The 16132-nt window shown below is 31.4% G+C and overlaps 1 protein-coding gene across 2 annotated transcripts in view; it reads right to left on the reverse strand.

Annotated features, from left to right (window-relative positions):
• Positions 1–16132, reverse strand: part of DCDC1 (doublecortin domain containing 1) — a 376416-nt gene that overhangs the window by 292571 nt on the left and 67713 nt on the right. For both annotated transcript variants that reach the window (XM_069469763.1, XM_069469762.1), the window contains exon 7: positions 10097–10263. In XM_069469763.1, the coding sequence (XP_069325864.1) occupies positions 10097–10263 (167 nt within the window). The remainder of the gene's footprint in view (positions 1–10096; positions 10264–16132) is intronic.

Consider the following 16132-nt stretch of genomic DNA (forward strand, 5'->3'; position numbering starts at 1 on the left):
AATAGAAAAAATAATCCTAGAATTTATATGGAGCCACAAAAGACCCACAATAGCCAAAGCCATCCTGAGCAAAAAGAACAAAACTGAAGGAATCACATTACCTGACTTCAAATTACCATATACTACAGACCGGCAGTAACCAAAACATCATGGTACTAGCATAAAAATAGATACATAGACCAGTGGAACAGAGTAAAGTACCCAGAAATAAATCCATACATCTGTAGCGAACTTATCTTCAACAAAGGTGCCAAGAACATATAATGGGGAAAGGACAGTGTCTTCAATAATGGGAAAACTAGATGTCCATGTGCAGAAGAATGAACTTAGACCCTTATCTCTCACCATATACAAAAATAAAATCAAAATGGATTAAAGACTTAAATCTAAGACCTGAAACTATGATACTATTAAAGGAAACCATTGGATAAATGCTTCAGGACATTGGTCTGGGCAACAAATTCTTGAGTAATACACCCAAACCATAGCCAACCAAAGCAAAATTTGTACAAATGGGATCATATAAAGCTAAAAAGCTTCTGCATAGCAAAGGAAATAATCAACAAAGTGAAGAGACAACCTATGGAATGGGAGAAAATATTTGCAAACTACGCATCCGGCAAGGGATTAATAACTAAAATATATAAGGAGATCCAACAACTCAATAAGAAAAAAATGAAATAATCTGATTAAAAAATTGACAAAGCATCTGAATAGACATTTCTCAAAAGAAAACATACAAATGGCCAACGGATATACGAAGAAATACGAAACATCTTTAGTCATCAGAAAAATCAAAACCAAAACTATAGTGAGATATTATCTCACCCCAGTTAAAATGGCTTTTATCAAAAAGACGGTAATAATGAATGCTGACAAGGATGTGGAGAAAGGGGAACCCTCAGACACTGCTGGTGGGAATATAAATTAATGCAACCACTATGGAAAACAGGAAAACTGAAAATAAAATTAACATATGACCCAGCAAACCCACTGCTGGGTATATAGCCAAAGGAGGGGAATTCAGTATATTGAAAAGATATCTGCACTTCCATGTTTCTTGCAGCAGTGTTCACAATAGCCAAGATTTGGAATCAATCTAGGTGTCCATCAACAGATGAATAGATAAAGAAATTGTGGTACATATACACAGTGGCATATTATATAGCTATAAAAAGAATGAAATCCTGCCATTTGCAACAAAATAGATGGAACTGGAGAACATTACATTAAGTGAAATAAACCAAGCACAGAAAGGCAAATCTCTCATGTTCTCACTCATATGTGGGAGCTAAATATTAAAAAAAATTGATTTCATGGAGATAGAGAATAGAATGATGGTTTCCAGAGGCTGAAAAGGATAGTGGAGAGGAGGTGATAAAGTGGGGATGGTTAATGGGTGCAAAAATATAGTTACAGAGAATGAACAACATTTGATAGCACAACAAAATGACCATAGTCAACTATAAGAGTATACTTTAAAATAACTAAAAGAGTGGAATTGGAATGTTCTTAACACAAAGAAATGACAAATGCCTGAGGTGATGGATACCCCAATTACCCTGATTTGATTAATTCACACTGTATGCCTGTATCAAAACATCACATGTACCCTATAAAGATATGCAACTATTATTAACCCATAATAATTTTAAAAATTTTTTAATTAAAAAAAAAACTACATGCTAATTTTGCTCAGCATGATGACTTGAGAGCCTAACCTGAGGGCTAGACAAGACCTGAATTCATTCAGCATTCAACAAATATTTTTGAACTCCTATTATATGTCAAGGCACTGGTGGCTAGGTGCTGGGGCTCCAACAGAGAACAAGAGAGAACAAAAGAACAAAAATCCCTACCCTTATGAAGCTGATGTTAAGGGAATGTTAACTAGTGTGTTGAAAAAGCAAAGAAGCAAAAAAATGAAAAAAGAAAGTAAGCTTCCTAAGGGTAAGGTCTTGGAGAATTCTCCTGCATTTTCAACCCTGGTTAATACACAGGCAGAGCACATAAGAAATACTCAACACTTTATCATTTGAATTTGTCTTCTTTGGTTGTCTAATTACTTCTTTTCTTGCAGGGGAGAGCTACCCAAACAAGATTAAATCAGTGACTGCCATAATAGTAGTCTGTAAAAATGCCACACTATATATAGTTCATTTATAGAGATCCCGAGACACTGAAGGGCCTTAAGGTGTCCACCTGGTGGTTAGATAGTGAATAAATTATGAACCATGTGGGTTTTGTTTTGTTTTCAAAATTTTCATTTTGTTTTGTTTTGTGAAGACTAGAGTACCTTACATAACCAGTACTGAATTGAACCCTGATCATGTTAAAATATTTTTTTTGTCATTTTGTTAGTTATAGAATGAGGAATCCAGTGCCAGAAGTATATAATTGGGGTATCTGACCAAACTTCTTCTTTCTAGAACAGCACTGTCCAACAGAACTTTCAGTGATAATGTAGCCATTGCACTTGAAATGTGGCTAGTGATACTGAGGAACTGAATTTTCAATTTTATTTAATTTTGATTAATTTTCATTTAAAAACCACATGGGATAGTGCACTGGGCAATACAGCTCTAGAAGATACAACTCATCTGTGGTTGCCAAGGCTAAAGATCTTTCCAACACCTTTTATTTATGCTACAAGTCTCTTCTCTGAAACTTTCAACATTTGCCTCCCAATGACATAAATTAAGTGTTAATAAATCACTTTTTCTATGCGATATCTTTTATCAATGCATGACTGGCTATGTTCAAGAACTTCAAATATTTTAGAAATATAAGAGGATACTGATTACTTTTTAGGAAACTATGTAAAATTTATTTTGTAACATTGTTAATTGGGAAAATTTTATTGATTAGACAAATAAATTAATGTTATATTCATTCCCATCTTTTGCTACATATATAAAATATAAGTAAAGAATGAATTACATTATTTGAAAATCAGAAGTTTGTTGTAAGATTGATGTTTATTCAAGCTAATGCTATTGACAAGGGGTAAGAAGAAATCACTATGTCTCTGAGTAAAATGAAGCAAAGCAATGATTCCCAAAACATTTACACTTAAGAGTCTTCCTTTATCAATCATTAGACTTCTCAATTATCAAAATGTTAACTAGCAGTCACTGGCAACATTGATCCATTTGAATAGCAAAGAGAAAATACTAGTCAATCCTGAAGAGAGTTTTTTTCCCTCCCCATAAGAATGTGCCTTCAATACTGTTTTAGTTCTTCAAGGCAAAAAAAAAAAAAAAAAAAAACATTCATATTCTTGTCCATTCACACAAACCTCTCAGTGAGCATTATTGTTTTGGGAGGAGGGGGCGGCAGGCAGGGGGCCCAGAATGTTGACAGAACAGATAGGATGTCAGGTGAAGATAGAATGCTGTGCCCTCTCTAACCAGCTGAAGACTCGGCATGATTGTTTTCTTACAAATAATACCTGTGGGTGTTGAAACTGTTCGGGGAATCTATCAAACACACTCTTTCACTTTGCTGCTGTAACTCTATAAAATTTATTCTCATTTCAAAAGAGTCATAGGCAATAATACCTGTAGGTGGTTGAGTAATTTAAAGAACATTTGTCAAGTCTACTTTCACTTACTTTACCAGAACAATTCTATCCTTATTTGGGGGTTTTAAAATGTAACATTTTCTATTCAGTTTGATTAGAAATTTCAAAATAAAATATCTTCCTCTAACTAAAGAATTGTCTTCAATTAAATATAAGTAGAGATAATATAACATTAGGATGTCTGAGGACGAAAGTTTGGTCAGAAAATGAAAATAAATTTATGTTATAATCATTTCCATTTTTTACAATTAAAGAAGTGACTCACACATAGAAATATGAAAAGACAAAATATCTAAACAGTGTATTAGAAAAAATGCATTAACAATGTATTAATGCCAAAGTATTCTTCTCAGAGAAACCTAAAGGCTTAGCTCTAAAACCTTATAAAAACTGTCTATATTAATAGAAAAATAGATAAACGGAAGAATAAAAGTAATAATCCTTTCCAGATTAGTCAACTTTCCTTATTAAGTCAATCTATATCCATATTAAGTTTACTTGATCTGTATTAAGTATCACAAAACATAAAAATTCAGATTTTTATAAAATTTTTTATTATGCAGTCACAAATTCAGAAGGAGAAAAGGTTCAATAATGCTTGGTTTTAAATGTTTCTATATTAGTTGACTTAAAGTATTATAGAATGAAATAATTTAAATAATTTTTTAATTAATGAAAAATAAGGTGAAAACTAATATTTTTAATCCGTTAATAAAGATAAGGACATGTTCCTAGACAATCCCCAAATGGAACTCATTTTTCATCAAAATGTTCATAATTACATAAGGAGGAAATGTTTTTCTTTTCATCAGCCTTGCAATTTTTAAGTATTAATAAAATGTATTTATTTCAAAATGCCATTTTCAAAGTAAATTGGCTCTTATTTTTTGAAGGAGTATTTAATATTAATAAAGATAATTTTTAATTGAAAGGCACACAATTGAGATGTCAATAAAGCTCTCTGTTTTTATATAACTGAATTACCCTACAAAAAAAAGAAAAATCTGTAAGTCCAATTTTTTTCTAAACTGAGTTATTTAATAAATAGTTTTCATGGTAAAAAGTTCAATTTTGAGCCAGAGATGCATATTTGACATCTGGTAGTATAAGTCTAAGAGAATTAGAGAAAAATACAGATTTGAAAATTTTCTCCTGACCTAAACAGCTTTATGACAAGTCAAATGAAATGTTCCATGAAGATACATGTGTCATGAATAAATGAAGGAAAATAAACAGTATTTCAATATCACTTCTTGTTTTATTCCACGGTCTCCTTTTCCCCCCTCTCTATTATAATTACCTATGCACAAACTCTAGATGGCAATATTGCACTTACTGTACTTTTGAGAAAATTGTCACAGTCGATCCCCACATATCCTCTTTATCAACATTTTATGTGCCATGGATCTATAGCCTCTTATTATAAGTGTAATGAAGCAGAAGTTATTGAAGCATTTTATTGATTGCTCAGATCACAAGTTTACTGCCATACTGAATTGGCACCTTACTCACTGAAGCAAACTGCTGACACCTTTTTTAAAAAGTGACAACTACATCTATTTCATGACCAGAAATCCATTTTCATCTCTATCAAGACAAGAATGCAATTTTCACTTCATTTAACTGATGTTAGGCCTGCTCAAAGCATGACACTTAGAAAAAGACACAAGTTTAAGGTTCTTAAAATACTTCAAGTAACTAGAATGCAGCTTGGTTTCAGGGAAAAAAAATCAACAATCACTCAAATCTACAAACAATCTAATATTCTAAAAAATTACTTATCAGAACCTTCAAAAGTAGTTTTCATTTTGAAATGACTGCCACATTTTTCATGTTTTTAATAGTAAGTTATGTTTATATATTATAGATTTTGTTCCAAGGTTTCAAAAGACATTAAGAAGTTTGTTAAAAATTGAAATATTTTGAGTATTGCCCCAAAAAGGCTAAATCAAGGAAACAGCTCAATTTTTAAAGTATATATAGAAAACAAAATAGAAACATTATTCCTTCTGTAATGTTAGGACCAATATATGATTTTGATTGGCAGAGGATCTAAAAAGACAAACTTTCAACATTTCTTTTATGGGAAATTAAAATACTAAGATTCCTTTAAAAATACTTTTTGCAATAAACAAATTCTGTTAGCACTAGATGTAATTCAAGCATATTTTGAGCTGAATCAATTCTGAATAGAATTATATCATTATTATTTCTTGATATATAATTATCAAACTTATTGAAAGTGTAGGTAAAGTGAGCCAGCATTAATGTACACAATTTTTTTAAAACAAAATCTAAGTGCTTTGGCATAGCTTAGTTTAGCATATTAATAAAATACATTTCAAGCTTAAACTGAAAAACCAATATATACTAAAGTTAGATGGTCATTTCCTCATTTAATAATATGCCCACAAATAAATTTACAATATGCTCCAATTTAAAAAGTGAAATCTAATTTTGAAATACAAATTCAGTATCTGAGATTTCCAAACACGATATATCAAATATGGAACTTACAGTATATAATAGCATTCAAAAAGTTACCTTGCTTAAATTTATAAACAAAAAGAACCACATATACACAAAATTTTTTAAATCACTCAGGCCAAAAATTATATAGTACTCAACAAACTTTACTAAATAATGATTTATTACAAATAGTCCAAATACACATTTCCAGATTAAAATTATAGAAACAAAATGTTTCCCTGTAGCTTCAAACACAAATAGAAATTGCCAGTGTTTTTCAATACACTGCCAGAGTTTAAAAAATGCCCCAACAATTTAAGAAATATTTGAGAATATTTGTTGTCTATTTAAGTAATCAAACCTGCTAAAATTTAATCTCAACTTGATCATTTCTTTTCAAAGTGCTAAAAATGAGGAGTAGGATTAAAAATTCCATCATATTTCTTATATCCACAGTTGATGCCTTGTTTTATGTCTTAACCAACACAGGGATTAAGACTCTCTTCATAATTAATATGGTACTTATCAAAATATTATAATACTAATTTCCTTTGTTTCTCTCTGAACTTCAGAAATGACTATGCAATCTATAAGGATTGTTAAACTATACTGTGAACAGCTTTAAATTATTAAAATTGAAAGTTTTTGAGCTCTTTCGAAAACTGTATTTAAAGAAAACAGTGCTATATATATACTCATTATGTTAAAGTCTTCAGGAATTTTTTTGGTTGGGGAAAAAAAAATAAAGGAGTATTTAAATTGGAAAGACATTTCCAGAAATGAATGTTTTCCAAAAATCACATTTGTACTTAACATTGCCCATCAGCCATTCCGAATCATTATTTGTATAGCTGCCTGGCACAGTTCCATGGACTTTCACGCATCTCTACAGTGTTTCTGAACAGACTGACATATTTTGTTTACTGACAGCAACTAAAAGCTCTATGTAAGATCATAAATAAAGAAGATCATGTTTAAAAATCACTAATATCATTTTAAAAGGTAGTGCAGCCTTGTGTTTTGGCCTCTGTTTAGCTGTGTTAGGCCTATGAATGACAGCTTCCCTGCTTGAAGCACACAGAAAGCACAGCCTTCCTCATTCACTGACAGGACTGTGGCCTTTTCACACGTTCCTTCCACAGCAGTGTTTGTCCCCAAACACTAGAACTCGACACAATGGCATTCCTACTTCAACACCCCCACCAACAGCACCACTACATAACAAGAATGCTAATGAGATGGAACAGGCTCTGTCGCTGAAAGTGTTAACTACATTTCATAGGAACCCGTTTATGCTATTTCAAAGATTACCAATTAAATAGATTCTGCTTAGCTCTGAGCAATTTCTAAGATGTTTCCACTTTTAAGGAAATAAATGTGATAAATCTAAGACTAAGTGACTTTATGCTGTCCTAAATATAATATCTCATTTTAATACATACGAATCAGTATATATTTAAGACCATCCTAATGTAGTGTGCTTAATTCAGTTGCATGCTATAATAGCCAAGCTAAAGTTAAAAATTGAAAAATGAATAAGTTTGTAAACATAAAACCAGTAGCCCTGACTTTTCTTTTAAAGCTGTATTATCGCAATTTATTTAAAAGAAATTTCCTTTAGAATGACAAAATTAGAAGCCTATAATCTTTCAACTGACAGCAAAACAGTATGGTTGTTTTTATATGTGATACCAAAAGTGAAATAAATAGAAATGATATCAAGAGTTAATATAATTTCATAAGTTATAAACTTAAATTTGTTAAGGAAATAGGAATCATTATCCACATCCATTTCACCTATCTAAAGATTCCTTAACACAATCTAATATAAAATTAAATAGAAAAATCTATCCCAAAGGCCAAATGAAGTAAATGCAGTTCAAATAAAGCCTATTAATGTTTAAGAGGGATATTTGCTATGAAATCCTACTCACAAATAAAGATATTGTCAGGCTTACCAACCTAACCACTAATGGCCTGATAACGGTACTAAGTGACTTCTCTAAACATTGCAAATAATTTTAAATTAAGTCATAGTATAACAATACAAAAGAAAAGAAACTAAAGAATACATATAATTGAGCATGTCTAAAGAAATGGAAAAATGCATGGAAATACATAATGAGAAAATTTCTATTTCTTTTTCTTCATTTTTATATTTTAAAATAAAACATTAAAAAGTATCATATTAAAACTTTTGAGTGCAAAGCTTTACATTATTACAACTTTGTGAAAGGAAAAAGGTGTAATTAGGAATGGCAAAGTGCCTATGTTTTTAAATATTTTAAAATTTTGCATACTGTTGAAACTCTCACAGATTGGTCAAATAGGCAATTTTGGAGACAATAAGAATGTTAAATTTTGTTCATATTTATATCTAATATTTAATAAAGTGTATTTTTCATCAATTTTGAGTCATAAAGAAATTTTTTGAATCAAAGCACTAAGTAACTGACAGTATTTTTTTCACGATGCACGAAACTCTTTTAAATCTGGTTACAGCTCTTTATACCTATTTAAATTTTAAATGTCAAAGAAAAGCATGCCATTACTTTCTGAGATGTTTCTTAACTCTAACACCCTTACTTCTAATAAAACTTATAAAATGTTTAATTTTGTCTTTAGATTTAATTTAAGCAGTGCTTTTCTTGCATTGGATAATGGTCTCATATTTTCTTTATCATTAAATAATTTTAAACTCTCCAATAAGTAGAATCAAATCACATAATGCCAAATAAATTATAATTCAATTCTTCATGGTACACTTTATATCATTATATCTTAAAATTAAATACTTCAGTTAAAATAATTTAATCTAAACACAATAAAAATTTTATACTAGTTTTTATATATGATAGCTTAATAAAGAATGTTAAAATAAGTTTGAATTTTTTCATATTACTATGAAGTCTTATCTATGATTATTAATTCTGTTTCTGGGTCCACTGAAATCAATTAATGAGGCAAACCAAACACATTTTACAAATAAAACTTTCTCATGGGATTGTTTTTTGCTAGTTCTAGATACCTTAACACATTTTCTTAGTCAATATAAGTTGCTGTTTTGTGAACCAGACAGCAGGAGGTGCTGTGTGAACGCTAAGACCAACATCCCATTCCTACCACCCCTTTCCGCACACAGAGAATAATAGCATGATGCTTTCAAAACATTCATTTTTCAGCGGTCTGTAGCCTGAGATAATGGACCCAGTTTTAAACTGGAACCTCCCAGTTCAACATATAAAACCCAGTCCTTATTTAACATGGCAAAAATGTATACTTCACTTCTTAAAAACCAGGTGCAAAGAGGATTTTAAAAATGTGGCAACTTCATTTTAATTTTATAAATGGCATCAATTATTCTGCTTTACAACATGAATCCTACTTTAAGATAAATCGAAATTCCCTATGCATAGTTATAAAAATATCAGTCTTTACACACACACACACATAATTATGAAATGGATACATAGAAATTAAAGGATAAAATCTAGTTTAACTTGATTCAAATGTATTAATTTTATTTTTATACTTTTGGTTCCTGAAACATATAAATTAAATAAGCATAAATAAATTAAGTTATTTTTGGCATGAAGTTAATTCACAATTTCATTTCTCAGAATGTGATTTGTTATATTTTAGCCCAACTTCTACTCAACAATCTGATTTTACACTAGATAAAAAAATAGAAGGGTGAACATTTAAACCTTCAAATGACTTAGGAACTATTCTTTGTTGTATTTAAAGTAACCGTCTACAGAATTTCCACATAAGGAGTCGCCTTTGCATTGCAGAGTACACAGCAAGAAAAGATGAGACATTTGACATCCTATACCAAAGGATAGATACAATTAGCCCCATTATTGTTGGCTTTAAGATTAGAGAAGAAGCATTTTTGGCTCCCTAATGGGCACTGAACTCACAAAATACATGTCACAGGTCTTTTTTTTTTTTCAAATGACACAATGCCAATCATTGCCCCTGTACAACCAAGTACATTTTTAAAGCATATAATAAAGCAGTTTTTAAAGAGGGATGACTCACCTGTTTATAATATTTTTTTGCAGACTTTAATCGTTGGTACAAGGCCAAAAGAACTCCTTGGATGTACATCTTAGCTCCTGAGGGGCTGAAACCTTCTCCCTTAGAGACCCAAAGTGGTCCCCGCAAAGGTGTGATGGAATTTTGCAGGCATTTTTCAAGCAGAGGAACTAGGCAAGAAAACAAGGGAAAAAATTCTTTTGACCCAACCGAAATACACTGCCTGGAACACAGCCCCAATACCAGAGCTAACTCTTAACATCTATTATTTATATCTGACCTGGGTTAAGTCTTAGAGAGGCAATTCCTGCATTACCAGTGGCCACCATGAAGGATGTATTTATATTGAGACACCCCCCATGCAAGACTCATAAGCTTTGTGAGCACACCTGAATAGTTCTGAAGTGTGCCTAACTAGCTGCACAGAGTGTCATGGTGTGCACTGATTGCCTTATCTTCTCATTTATCACAGATGAGTTGGAACCAACCTTGCTGAAATCTACTTGCATTGTCCTGATAAAATTGTAAGATCTATGTTGTTTCAGTATATAGCTTCCTGTAGAGGAGTCTATATGCCTGAAACATCACATCTGGAAATTATTCATAAAATATAATCCACACTTTTATAAGTCATCCTATTTGAGTCTTTTCATTGCCATTCCTTAAGTAACCCATAAAACAGGGTGGCAAGACTGTTTAAAAATCAGGGGGAGAATCCTAAGCCAGCATTTTATCATACCTTTTTTCTTAAGTTTCTGGAATATAAACTAGGATTTTAAATCCAGGATTTAAAATGCTATTCCAGCACGTGTTTTGTAAACAGATAAAAGATATTTACTTGTGGGGCTGTATTACAACATCCATATGGACTTGACAGACATGTTTATATGCTTTTTCACACGATTAGCTTATGAAGTCTTTCTAGTGTAAAATAGTCCAATAACATGGCAGCTAGGAAAAATTTTTCAAGATTAAATTTTCCTTTGAAAAGCCAGAAATAAAGAAATAATAAAATCTTAGGCACTCTTGGGAACCTAGAAATATGAAAGGGCATTTTTTTTACTTGATCATTATTTAACGTATATACATGTGACACAAACATAAACATATGAAATAGCTATATGTCTTGGCTACCTTATTCTGGTACATATTTCTACTACAAAAAGGAATTAAGTAGATCACCAGCAAATGAAAGAGTCCTTGCCATTGGTTATGTTATATGTTGCATATTTTATGCAGAGATGCCTAGCATAGCAATCTGGAAATTGAATTACAATTAGGTTCAGCTGAGCTGCTGAGAGGCTGAGTTATGCAAATGGCCTTTGCTACTGGTATTCTGCTAAATTTTTCTTGTAGGAAAAAAAGTTATACGTTTTATGGCACTAAGTTCCACAACTCTCTACCAAAGCACAATTTAAAGTCTGTCTAATATACTCAACATTAAGGAGAATGAAGAAAATAGAGTTTAAGATTTTCTACTACTACAGTGTAAATAAAGTTTAAAGGAAATTACTACCCAATGACTATTTACTTGTCAGATGTGTGCATGAAAGTCACTCAGCTAGCTTGAGAAACTAATTCCTGAAATTCACCTATCAATCCCATTTTTGTACTCTTAGAGCAGCTGCTTTTCTACATAAGTTTTATCATAACAAATACCTCAAACTTTTAAAAAATATAGAATTACCTATAAAAGATAAAAACTAAATGAGAAATGAACTTATTTTCAGAATTATAACTCTTAAGTCTTTCAAAAAATGTATAATATAAATCAATCTTGATTATAATTTTTTCTAAGGAAACTCAGCTTGAAAATCAGCTATAACATCCATATATAACATGTTTATTACTATAACATCCATATATTACTATGTATTAGATTTTAATTTATATAGATTTAATTGGTACACTCATTGAACCTAGTATACTTTTTGAACATTGAAAGGCACAACATTAAAGAGATGTTAAATTGAAATAAAGTTAAATAAATTGAAAAGTAGGTGATAAATTTGAATGAGTTACATCCTGAGAAAATTTTATCAGATTCTGCAGTTTTATTTATCTATGCTTGTCACAAAATAACTTTCAGATTCTTTATGTCAGCCCAAGGGATTCCAAAAAAGCATTTACTAGATCTTCTAACAAAACTCTTTTATCAGAATTTGTACTCTCCATAAGAATTTAAGGAAAAAAATGCAGCTTAGAAAAAAATTTAAATTATACCACAATGTAAGCAGTGTCAGAATTGATATTGGATGGAAAATAGCTCCCAGTTCCACATGATTTATATAATTAGGAATACTATGGAAACCAGAAACAGCAAAGCAAAGAAAGCAGTATTCACAAGCAGGTTTTATAAGGGACTTCAGAATCTGCTCTGAACTTGTTGAATAATCTGTTCAGTATTCCAGAATCTCCCTGCTGGAAGCAGGGTCCTCATTATAACCACGAGAGCACTAATAAAGGTTAGCCTCTGAACTAGGGATTAGAAGGCTCTTTCTTTGGAAGCTGCAAACTAGTAACTTTGATGATCTTCTTGAAAAGGAAGACAAAGCACACTCCAAGAACAAACAATGTTTCCACTAACTAGGAAGGTACAGAAAACATAAGAAAATGATATGCCTAAGTACTTGGAAAGGAAGTATAAATCAGCCTAATAAGTTATATTGAAAAAATAAAATGTATTAAGCAGTTAAAGAAATCTCCATTAAAAAAGGAGCCTTGGCCTAAAATGTACTTTTAAAATATAATTGAATAATTGATTTTTTTTTAAAAAAAAGAAGGACTTTTCAACCTCAACTACGGATTTCAATGGGTATAAATTATTTTGTTATGTGTTTTAGTGGGTATTCACAATATTCTATATCAAATAATAGCTTATAAGGTTTCTTAACCAATGGTTTTATCTCTTTTATGTAGAGTTCTCTTTTTCTCCTTTTCTAAAATAAAAACTTTATTCTCATAAAAAAGGCTATTATATAAATATATGCAAGAAATGGAGCAATGATTTAGAGAGGTCAATGGACATACTTCAGCTTTGGAAAGAGCATAAACCTATATGTTGTTACAAGGTAGCAAAGCCCATGGTGTATACTCAGTGAAAAAAGATTCCCATGGAATAACTCAGATATTATTTTCTGTGTCCTTACAAACCATGTGCTTCTCTTTCTTCAGACTGCTACTTAGAAATATTGCTTCATTCAAGAAGGTTATCTTCTGTTCCTTTAACATTTGTGTGCATAACGATACACAAACATTTCTTCATATTTGGAAGGTCTTTATTACAGGTATTCCACCTACTGTCTCCTATTTACATGATTGTGACAAGCATTTTGCTTTTTTGTATTTTCAGTATTTTCATTAAGTAAGCCCTCATCAATTCATATTAGATAAATAGTTTGGAAATTAATCATCCCCTAAATTTATCAATTATGCATACATTAGTCAAATGAGATCATCCCATTGGGGTCATTTCCACCACCAGAAAGGTGAAAAGTTATGTGAATGATTACTTTTTATCCCTTTTGTTTAATCTCAAATTATGACTATAAGGCAAATTGAAAATTAATTCAATAATTTAAATGAGTTTTGAGCTAAAACTGAGGATGTTGATAGATCATGTGAGCCCAAAAGAATAACTTCACTGGACAGAGCTAATACTGAGCATCATAAGCAAATAGATTATACGACCAAATGTAGTAGCTATATTAATTTCACAGCTATCAACTGATACCTTTCTCACTCAGGCTGTTCCATTTTCTTTGCATTTCTTCCTCCTTTTTTCCACTTGTTAATATACTCTTGTCCTTCACAGCTCATATCAAATGTTACCCTCTCTGGTAAAATATCCTAAATTATTTAGGCAGAATTAATTCCTCCCTCCTCTATGTTTCCCATAGGATTTTTTATAGTTTTACTTTTTCCATATTGATAGGTATTAATCTGTATATTCTCGCCTCCCACTTTCATCTTCCAGTAAATCCTGAACTCTTTTGGGTTTGAGGTCATGGTGTTTTTTAGTTTGGTAAAAGCAGTGCTCAATGTCTACAGGATGAATAAATGATGCTGCAGATATACTGTGGACAGTCTTTTAGATAAGTTTTAGGGCCATGAATACAAACTATCTACAGTCATTTGGAAACTGTAACTTTCTATAACTTAATAAAAATTTGATCAAAATATAATAAATTAACATGAATATACTAGAATTTCAAAGCACATCTAGGAAATATGTAATTGTTTTATTTTAATTTTCCTTATAAAATTATTTTGGTGACTAAAGAGAAAAATAAATATAAAAAGAAAACCGTAAGATTTGGCAATGAAGCACTAACCAGACAAGAAAAGGCCAGAGGTGGGTATTTTAAAAAGTCCTTGGAAAACCCTTATGTACTTTATCTTACCCTGTCATAAATCATGATTCTATAGGTACAGGCACACGATAAAATTTAAATAACAGAGCAGTAATATTTGATTTATGTCTAAATAACTATTTTAAATAATAAAGCTAATTCCCTCTAAGAATTCCAGATAATGAGTTCAAATTGTAAATAAGAAAATAAACTGTTCATCCTCCAAGAGGGCTTTATATTAATACCATTTCATCAGTGGTAAGAAGCTTGAACTTACTTGTATATATGATGGGAACAGTTCATGATAAGGAGCCAAAAATCCCTCTAAAGAGAAACCACAAAGCTAATCAAACTTATCAGTTAGATTTAGACTAGAATATTCTGTGAAGATCTGTACCTAGAGAATATATATCCCTCTCCAAAAGCCACAACTTACATTAAAAGAGCAACTTTGCATATTGCATTTGAGTATACTATAGAAAGCTAAAAAGATCAGGACTTTTTAATCATACATTTTCAAGATATACAGGAAATAATCAAAGGTTTTAAAATCTGCTTCCAATTCGAAATTAAAATTCATGCCAATTAAATATTCAGAACCATCATTTACATAATATTGTAATTTTCACATTTCAGAGTACATGAGACTATGAAAGAAAAAAGCATTTCCCAGAGCACAGTTACCTATAAAGAAACTTCTATATATATGCTCTTCGGCAGCAAGCTGTGGCTTTCAGCCTCAAAAATCCTCAGCTGTTGCTAGCAAGACATCATTTAGAAATACATTAAGACATTTGGAAATGTCCCACCGATTCAATTAGAATTTATTTTTTTAAATTAAATTGACCTAAAAGTCTTTTTTGGTCAAAACAAAGTAAGTCCTTAAAACATACTAAGACGTAACTGTTTCCCATGCCAGGATGTATGCCTGCAGAGAGTTTGAGCTAGTGTCAAGGTATGTGTGTGTTTTAATGCTCCCTATTCAGCTTTAGGTAATAGTTGGAAAACTCCTGATCCCAGATCAACCAGCAGACACCACTCAAAAGCATAGTCTGCTGGGAAGACTGAATGACGGAGAGCATACTGTCTCCTATGTGGCTTGATTTATATCGGCATATTTTTATTCAAACAAAACTAAACTAACAGCTGCTGTGTATTTTTGTTTACATGCTATATGTCAAATCTTATTGTCCCTAAGGTACTTATGAGAAAAGATTTAGCAGTCGTTTTCTTAAATACCGATGCCTACCCAAATTTGGATTTTTCCTCCACTGAACAAAATGACAAGCACACGATTGCCATACTTAGAGCAATCTTTCACAGCTGCTTTAGTTTTTCAGTGATCCTATTAAACTGACGGCATATCGCCTGTGGGATCTACAATGTTATAATACTGCTGTAAGAGACATTGATTTGTATGATAGGATCAAACACAATAGTGATGCATTGAAGGGAAGAATTTCACAGGTCATATTGTTTTTACCTGAGTAAAATTTAATTTAGACATTATGACCTTTACAGGGCACCTGGTTATTTTAATTGCTGACGTGTGGGTGAACATTGACATTGGGGCTTAAGAAGTATGAAATCTTAGGAAGTCCCCTCCATTTTGAAAATGCAGGCTGAGTCATGTTTTTTCTTAAACTGAACGAAGTAGCTGTGCATTAAATATGCTGGCACATCTTCT

Source organism: Eulemur rufifrons, chromosome 6 (genome assembly GCF_041146395.1).
Source record: "Eulemur rufifrons isolate Redbay chromosome 6, OSU_ERuf_1, whole genome shotgun sequence".
Lineage (NCBI taxonomy): Eukaryota > Metazoa > Chordata > Mammalia > Primates > Lemuridae > Eulemur > Eulemur rufifrons.